The sequence below is a fragment of the Benincasa hispida genome, chromosome 8 (genome assembly GCF_027475165.1).
Source record: "Benincasa hispida cultivar pf3 chromosome 8, pf3_genome.v1.1, whole genome shotgun sequence".
Lineage (NCBI taxonomy): Eukaryota > Viridiplantae > Streptophyta > Magnoliopsida > Cucurbitales > Cucurbitaceae > Benincasa > Benincasa hispida.
This window is the reverse complement of record NC_143485.1, coordinates 20397013-20406310: the sequence shown is the minus strand read 5'-3', so window position 1 is coordinate 20406310 and position 9298 is coordinate 20397013. Positions and strand designations below refer to the sequence as shown.

The window sequence follows — 9298 nt, the reverse complement described above, 5'->3', positions numbered from 1 at the left end:
CTAAAAACCAAAAATCAAATGTCAAGTGGTTATCAAAAAGCCTAAAAAAGTTTTTAAAAACATGTTTTTTAGTTTTTAAATTTGGTTAAGAATTCAACTCTTTAGAAATGGAGAGAAAATAAACTTGATTTTAAAAAATCGAAAACCGATAACAAACGAGCCTTAATTATCATCCTCTCAAACGTGGGTAATTCAATTAAAACATTCATAAACTGTGAATTCAACCATATTTCAGTGAAGAAGACTATTACCAAAAGAAAAAAGAAAAAGAAAAAGGAAAATAGACATTCATAAATTTTGTTATGATATTTATGTTAAGATTCAGATTTTAAGCTAACAAGTTGCACCTCGCCGCTGCCGGAGAAGACTGCCGGAGGAGAGATCATATCTAAACAGAGAAACCCAATATTTCTACAATATCAATTTTGACAACTAAAGCCCAAGAGAGAAAAAAGAAAAAAGAAACCATAGCAGTACAATTTTTTTTGGTTATGAATCAAAGTTTTTGTTTCTTTATTGTCTAACCCTCTTGATCTTACCGCCAAGGCCTACAAGAAAATCAGCTGGAAACAAAGACTGAATCTCAGTGGAAAGATCCAGCAACAAACGGTGTCGTTCCGCCGCCTTCCGCTTCGTCAACGGCCGAGGTTTCGGTTTCCTCGGCGCCTTTGGACACCGGAGACTTGTTGGAATTTTATGCTCCAAAGATGTTGGAGTTTTGAACCCATTGTCATCATCTTCAACAACTAAGTTGCTTCCATTTTTCTCTTCTTCTTCTTCCTTGGAATTGACATATCTCAAAAGAAAAGTGAATTCCATGGAGTTTACATCATTTTCAGAGAGTAAAATACTTGAATTGAAGAGACCCATTTTTCAATTCAAATAATTATACGTGCATGGAAAATTTTCATAAAAAAAAAAAAGGAAAAAAAAAGAGAAATTTAGAGAGAGGGGAGGTGTTGAGGAAAAAATTGAATGATGATATATAATAGGAAAAAATATAAGATTTGAAAGAAAGGATATATAATTATCAAAGCCACTACATGTCTTTCCTCTTTGTCTTGTGATTTTCAATGCTTTGGATTTTAGCTCTCAAGGTGTTTCCAAGTAGAGAGAGAGAGAAAAAAAGACAACATAAATAAAATAAAATAAAGAAAAAAATAGACCTTTTAAATTATGCACTTCGGCGAAGGATCCAATGCAACAAATATACACTTCCACATGTATTTCCTTATTTTACCTGAGTTTCGATTGAATACGAGACTATCACAGTGTAACTGACAATATTTTATATGTAAGATTTATGAAAGAAATATAAAAGATATTCTAGGAATATTATTAGGAATATATAAATTTTTAAAATCAATATTCTATTTCACAGTTATTAAGAGAGTTCTATTATTAATGACTTCATTGAATAATATTTTAGATCGTTTGTAAGTATTTTATTAATTTTTTTTAATTAGGAAAGAGCCATAATAAAGAGTGCTCTCATAGGATTCTCGGTGGAAGAGTAGAGCTTAATTGGATTTCTCATATTAGTGCAAAAAATTGTATAAGGCGAAAGATTTGGGGAGTAACATGGTGTGTTGTAATCTACTATATTTAAAAGGATTAACCTTTTAATCCACAGTGCTTCCTAACTTGCGCCCCCAAGTGATTTATTAGGTTATTCGATCTGATGTGTTCCTTTGTTATTGTAAATAGCTTGGGACGTTTATTGAGGAAATTCACGCAGGTTCTTCTCCTTGGGATTTGTTTTTCTAATCAGGTGTTTTAAGTGAGTTTGGTTATTTTCTTTATCTTGTATTTTATTATTTGTAGTTGTATTTTGTTTGTGCTTGATTTTAGGTTGTAAAGTCATTTCCTTTGATTATTTCGATTTATTACCTTTAAAAGAAAAACAATTAACAGGGGCGGGGTGAAAATAGATGAAATTGTCCCATCAACTCGTTTTAATTAAGTTAAATTTCTAAAGTTGCGCCCTCTCTATTTTGGTAGAAAACACTTGTTTTTTTTCTTGAATTTGAATTTAATCATTTAATCCTTCACAACTACAAATTTCGTCTTTGTTGATATACATATTTTTCGTTTTGTTGATAGTCGGACTTTCTTGATATTTTTTTACCATCAATATACATCTTTTTGACATTTTTTTTATCGTCAATAAAGACCAAATTTGTGATACTAGTTACGTTTTAAGAACTAAAATTTTGAAATTTGACTTAAATTTCAAGTTAGTCCTAAGAGTTTATAATAATTATTATTATTATTGTTGAAATCACATTTGTTCTTCCTCTGTCTACCACTAAATAAGTTACTTTTTTCTTTCTATATCTCTCTCTCTCTCTCCAAAGAGTCAGGCTTTAACTAAGCATGAAATTTCGTCTAATCAATTGGCTTTTATCAGATCTCTACGAACTTTGATGCAAACATCCACGTGGTTCACTACAGAGAAAAGAAAAGGAAAAAGAAAAAGAAAAATAAAAAGAAAAATAAAACAGCCTACGATTTCAAAACATGCATGTACAATGTATATGTCGTGTTTTGGTGCTAGGGTTGTCGGGAAAATGTTGTTTGTTTGGTAATATAATTGTTAATTGAAAAGGGAAAGAACTAAAAAAAAAAAAAGGTGGTGCATAATACTTATCTAGTTGCACCTAACTTCATGCATCTCCTTCTCTTATATAAAAAATAATATTTTTTAATATTTTTTTAAATTGGGTGCAACCGGGGTTGCACAGACTACACCCGAGTTTTTTCCATTAAAAGAATACTTTAGTCTCTATGTTTTTAGTCTTGGTTTATTTTTATCTTTATACTTTTATAATATTCGTTTTATTCTCTATGCTTTCAATTTTAGTTTTAGTATTTGTACTTCTAAAAAAATAACTATTTTTATCCTTTAGAAATGAAACAAAAATTAAAATAAAGAGACTAAAATAGGCTATCTTTTATTACCAATTGATTTTGAGATGAAATCTCGTGTTCTCTAATATAGTATCAAAGCCTATGAAGTCAAAAAAATAAAAATTGGGATATATTTCAAGAATGATGAATTAAAAAAGGTATCATTTTGAGAGAAAATATTGAGGATCAATCCCATATTGAAAAAATCAAGAGACGTCATAATTTTAATAAGATAGATAAGTTACTTCTCTCATTACCAATTGTATCGTCAGTTTTTAGAAACATATGGATCAAAATAAACTAATCCGAGAAGTACAGGAATAAAAGTAGTTTTGAGATCTAAATAGTATTATTGAAAGGGTAGAAAAGCAAAGAGGAAAAAAAAAAAAGAGAGAAAACTTTGGGTTTGTAATTTTGTGGAGAAAATTATGTGGTTGGAAGGATTGATATGTAATATTAAAAAAAGGAGGGAGCAGTGTGCATCAGAAATATAGTTGCTCATCCACTGTCTAATGTCTGGACAACCTCTGCTAAAATCATTGCTCCCATGCACGCTCACTCACCCTCTCATCTAATCTTAACATTTACTCCCAAATTACTAACTTTTCTTTTTCTCCTTTTCAAAAAATACTTCATGAGTTTTTTTTTTTTTTTTTTTATCTTTAAATTCTAAATTGATACATTTTTATCTCGAGTTTTAAATTTTGTTTCAATTTAGTCTCTTTAAGATTATAAGATTTATATTTTTAATAAATTTGGTTTTTCATTGTATACTCATTTTCAATCTTTAGTGTTAATGACAATTAATTAATTTTAATAATTAAATTATTTATAATTATATTAGTTTTCTCTAATTTTTCATCACTATATTAAAAATTTTCACATCATAATTACTTTAAATTAAGTAGATGAAAGTTTCTGTCAAATATCAAGGTGGTTATTAGTAAAAAAAATAAAGGTACAAAAGTATAAAATAATATAATTAGGGATTAAATGAAAACTAAACTACAAACTCAACCGTATAAGTGTAACATTTTAAAACCTAAAAACTAAATAGAAGTTAAATTTAAAATTGAGGGTTAATAATATAATATTTTGAAATTTAACGATCAAGTGTAAATCAATTCAAAACCTATGGGTCAAAAAAATATTTCCAATTTTTTCTTTTTTCTTTCTTTCTTTCTTTCTTTCTTTTTTTTTTTTTTTGTATGAATTTAACTTTTTAGAAAAATAAAGTAACACAAATATTTTGGTCTATGGAGTTCGACAAATGTTTCATTTTGTCTATGATTAAATTGTAAATGATTTAACAAATGGAGAGAAAAGGTATGTGGAAATACTTTCTTATTACTTTCACTTATTGTATTTACATACTTCAAGTTCCTTTTATAGAAGAACTTGTTAGTTTGCTTGACTAACTAACAGCTGGAAAATACAAACAAACTCAAACAGAATCATAACTGTTGTAACAAATAAATTGTTATAACAGAATATAACAAATAAATTGTTGTAACTAATAAACAGAATGTAACTGTTTTACTATTGATACTCCCCCTCAAGTTGGACGATGAATGTCAATGATGCCCAACTTGGATACTAGTTTAGACAAAACAGATGTAGGCAATGCTTTAGTGAACATGTCTGCGAGTTGTTGACTAGATTGGATAAGGAGAACCTTAAGGAACCCATCAGCGATCTTGTCCCGAACAAAATGACAATCAATTTCTATGTGTTTTGTCCTCTCATGAAACATTGGATTAGAGGCAATGGCAATAGCAGTTTGATTGTCACAGAATACAGTAGTGGGCATTAGGATCTTAACCTGAAGATCTTTGAGGAGTTGAGAGATCCACATTAATTCACTAGTAACTGAGGCTAATGCCCTATACTCCGCTTCTACAGAAGATCTAGAAACGGTGGCTTGTTTCTTTGATTTCCATGATATGATAGATGCCCTTAGGAATATGCAGAAACCAGTAATGGATCTTCTAGTATCAGGACATGATCCCCAATCAGCATCCACAAAGGCTTTTAAATGAAATGAAGTGATAGGGCTGATTAAAATGCCTTGTCCAGGAGACCGTTTTAGGTACCTGAGTAAGTGATGAGCAGTATTTAAGTGAGCTTTAGTGGGGCTGTGGATGAATTGGCTTAGCCGATGAACAACAAAGCATATGTCTGGCCGAGATATTTGAAGATATATAAGCCTGTCAATCAGTTTCCTATAACATGTGATGTCATCTGCCTTTAGAAGCTCTCCTTCATTCTTTGATAGTTTCAAATTGGGATCCATAGGAGTTGTAGCTAGTTTAGCTTCAAGAAATCTAGTATCCTTAAGTATTTGGAGGAAATATTTTCTTTGGGAAATCATGATCCCTTGTTGAGATCTGGATAATTCTAATCCTAGAAAATATTTCGCATGGCCTAAATCCTTGAGTTTGAAATGTCCTTTGAGGACTTCTTTGACTGAGCTGATTATTTGAGGGGATGGTCCAGTTAGTAATATGTCATCTACATATACCAACAATGCTACAAAATCATGTCCATGTCCTCGGGTAAAAAGAGAATAATCAGACTTGGATTGATGAAAGCCATGTGAAGATAGAGCAGTAGTAAACTTGAGAAACCATTGTCTTGAGGCTTGTTTCAGCCCATATATAGATTTGTTAAGTTTGCAGGCTAGTTTCTCACATTTCCGTGGTACTTGTGAGGTTTGATAACCCAATGGCAAAGACATATGCACTTCTTCAAACAAATCACCATTTAGGAAGGCATTATTGATGTCCATTTGAGTGAGTGACCAATTGTAGGATGCAACAAGGGCGAAGAAGAGTTTAACAGTGACAATTTTGGCAACAGGTGAGAAGGTGTCTGAGAAATCTATTCCTTCTTGTTGATTGTAGCCTTTTGCTACAAGTCTCGCCTTATATCTGTCAACTGTTCCATCTTGTTTGTACTTGACTTTGTAAACCCATTTACTGCCTATGGTATGATGATTCTTTGGAAGAGAGACAATAGTCCATGTATTAGTTCGTTCCATGGCTTCTATTTCCTCTGCCATAGCCTTCTTCCAAATCTGGTGGTTCGCGGCTTGGTGGTAATAGGCGGGTTCATAGATGGAAGTGACATTTAGGATGTATGTCTTATGGTTTTGGTTGTAAGCATTATATGAGAGGTATTTGTGAAGAGGAAAGGGTGATTTTCTGTGGGATGTGAGGTTACAGTAAAAGTCTTTTAGGTGGGAGGATGGGTAATGTGCTCTCGATGACCTTCTTGGGGCTGTGGGAATGGTTGTTTGGGTGGTATGATTGGTTTCTTCTGAGGTTTCAATATGAGGTTGTAAATCATCAATACCGTGGTTATCCTCACATAAGCGTTCTAAGGTATTAACAACAAGATTTTCAATAATACCTTTGTTTTCAAAGTGATCAAATAATGGGCTTGGTATGATGAACTGATCAATAAAATCATGTGAAATGGGCTTGTTGTCTTCTTGACAGACTGGAATGGGAACCTTTCTTCAAAGAATAAGACATCCCTGGAGATAAAAAAATGTCATTTTAGTCATATCATATAGCTTATAGCCCTTTATACCTGATGGATATCCCATGAAAACACATGGTCTTGCTCTTGGATCGAATTTAGACCTGTTGACTGTTGGTGTAGAAGCATAGGCAAGGCATCCGAATGTCTTTATGAAGCCATAGTCAACAGTTTTTTAAACAGAACAACATAGGGAGTGTTGTTGGATAGTAAAACCATAGGTGTTCTGTTGATTAAGTATGCTGCAGTGAGGACGCATTCTCCCCAAAAAGTGAGAGGAACATTGGACTGAAACATTAGGGCTCTTGCAACGTTGAGGAGGTGTTGATGTTTCCTTTCAACCACTGAATTCTGTTGAGGAATATATGCACAAGAGAATTGATAAGTAGTTCTTGTTTTGGCAAAAAAAAAAACTCTCTGAAATTTAATTCAGGAGCATTATCAGAACGAAAACTTTTGATTTTCTTTGAGAATTGAGTCTCAACAAGTTTGAATAAACTGGAAATGACTTGTAGAATGTCACTTTTATTTTCCAAGAGATGTATCCATGTGTACCTTGATTTATCATCAACAATGGTGGCAAAGTAAGTGTGACCTGCATGTGTTCGGGTTTTAAAGGGACCCCATATATCACAGTGCACAAGGTCGAAAATATTCTCAACAACATTATTTAAGGCAGGAAATGAAAGACGCTTCTGTTTAGCTAAAGGACAAATGTGACAGAATTGTTTACAATTTGAGAAATCAGAAATCTCTATAATCTTTGATAATTCTTTTATTCTACTAATAGAGGGGTGTCTCATATGATTATGCCAAGTAGTTGCAGAAGCTTTACACAAAAACACAGCAGATTCAATAGGCCAGTCAGCAGATTCAATAGACAAGTCTTTATTCTTTTCATCATTTACTTTGAGTAAGTATAAGTCACTGATTAGTTCAGCCCTCCTAAGCATTCTCGAAACTGACTTGTCCTGAATGATACAATTGGTGTTAGTAAAGGATATAGAATATCTTTCATTCTTAAGTAAAGCACTCATTGATAGCAAGTTGTATTTGAAATCAGGAATGTATAGAACATCCTTCAATATCAACTGTTTTGCTATTAGAATGTCCCCTACATACTCAACCTTCAAACGAGCTTTAGTTGGTAGTATAACTGACATATTTTGAGTGTTGTGTAGTTCTTTAAACATAGATTTATCATGGCATATATGAGAAGAGGCTCCAGAATCAATGATCCAACAAGAATCGATGAGTGAAGTAGAAAGACATGTACCTGCTATTGTGGGTAGTATCTGTCTTAGGGATCTCATCAATTTGTTGAGTATTCAAATGTGTTTGCAGCATGTTCAAGAGCTGTGAGTATTGGTCATTATTCAGGCTGGCAAAGAAGGCAGACTGATTACTCTTAGGAGCTTCTAATAGCTTTTCATTACTAGTTTGCATAGAGTTCTGCGGCCTTTGTTGATGGACTGAATTGTTATTTGCTAGTCTATGCCCTGGTGGATAACCATGTAGTCTATAACATTTGTCAGAAATATGACCTCTATATCCCAGTTAGTGCATATTGGCTGAGTATCTTTCTTCTTAGATTTCTCAGATGTAAACCTTTTCTCAACATTAGCCATTAAAGTTATACTTTCAATTGTAGGTATGGATCCAATGGATCTTTGCCTTTCTTCTTGGATGATAAGAGAGAATGCCTTGTTTATTGTTGGTAGAGGGTCGATCAATAGAATTTGTGCTCTGATTTGTGCATATGACTCGTTTAAGCTCATAAGAAATGTCATTACAAATTCTGCATTCAAGAATTCTATCATCTTCTTTGACCCTTGACAAGTACATTCATCCGTTGGTCTGTATTCAACAAGTTCTTGCCATATCGTAGTAATTTTTGCATAATATACTTCCACTGAAAGGTTTCCTTGAGTAGTAGTTATAAGATCCTTTCTCAACTGGTATATATGTGGCCCATTGGACCGACGGTACCTTTCTTGTAATTCATCCCATATCTCTTTGACGCTTCCCCTGTAAACTAAGCTGGCAGCAATTTCTTTTGAGACTGAGTTGATAATCCATGAGGTTATCACATCATTATTACATCTCCATGCTGATTGTAAGCTTCCTTCTGATGGTTTTTCAATCGTTCCAGTAATAAAACCAATCTTGTTCTTCCCTGATAATACAAGTGTCATTGCTCTGCTCCATGAAGAGTAGTTGCTTGATCCTGCAAGTGGTGTAGATACTAGATTGATGGTTGGGATGATTGAATGATGAAGGATGAAGGGATTCATTTGGGCGTCGAGTTCCGAAGAGTTGCCGAACGTTGAACTCTCTGATGTCGTCATGATAGGACTGCACGAGGGTAATGGCGTTCGGGTGGGTTTTTAATTTTCTCTCCTGCGGAAATGCTCTGATACCATAACAAATGGAGAGAAAAGGTATGTGGAAATACTTTCTTATTACTTTCACTTATTGTATTTACATACTTCAAGTTCCTTTTATAGAAGAACTTGTTAGTTTGCTTGACTAAATAACAGCTGGAAAATACAAATAAACTCAAACAGAATCATAACTGTTGTAACAAATAAATTGTTATAACAGAATTTAACAAATAAATTGTTGTAACTAATTCTGTTGTAACTAATAAACAGAATGTAACTGTTTTACTGTTGATATGATTTGTTGATGATGGATGACTTAGTATGTTCAAGGTTTTCAAATATATGTCTAAATATTTTATTTTGATTCTAATAGTTTGTTTTTTTAGTTCATAAAGTGTGGGATCGAAACTCTAATCTCCAATGTGAGATGTCCAAATTGACAATTCTAATAAATTATTACA

General features: G+C 32.8%; 2 protein-coding genes across 2 annotated transcripts; both read right to left on the bottom strand.

Moving 5' to 3' along the window:
* Positions 1 to 287: 287 nt before the first annotated feature.
* Positions 288 to 1121, bottom strand: LOC150034425 (uncharacterized). Its single transcript, XM_090316534.1, has one exon. The coding sequence runs from the start codon at positions 868 to 870 to the stop codon at positions 514 to 516; it is 357 nt and encodes a 118-aa protein (XP_090172660.1). The 5' UTR covers positions 871 to 1121; the 3' UTR covers positions 288 to 513.
* A 3344-nt stretch (positions 1122 to 4465) lies between these two features.
* Positions 4466 to 8801, bottom strand: LOC150034424 (uncharacterized). Its single transcript, XM_090316724.1, has 3 exons — positions 7965 to 8801; positions 7009 to 7424; positions 4466 to 6428 (listed from the first exon to the last, which is right to left on the bottom strand). Exons 1-3 carry the CDS (start codon positions 8799 to 8801, stop codon positions 4466 to 4468), a joined length of 3216 nt encoding a protein of 1071 aa, XP_090172850.1.
* Between the last annotated feature and the right edge of the window lie 497 nt (positions 8802 to 9298).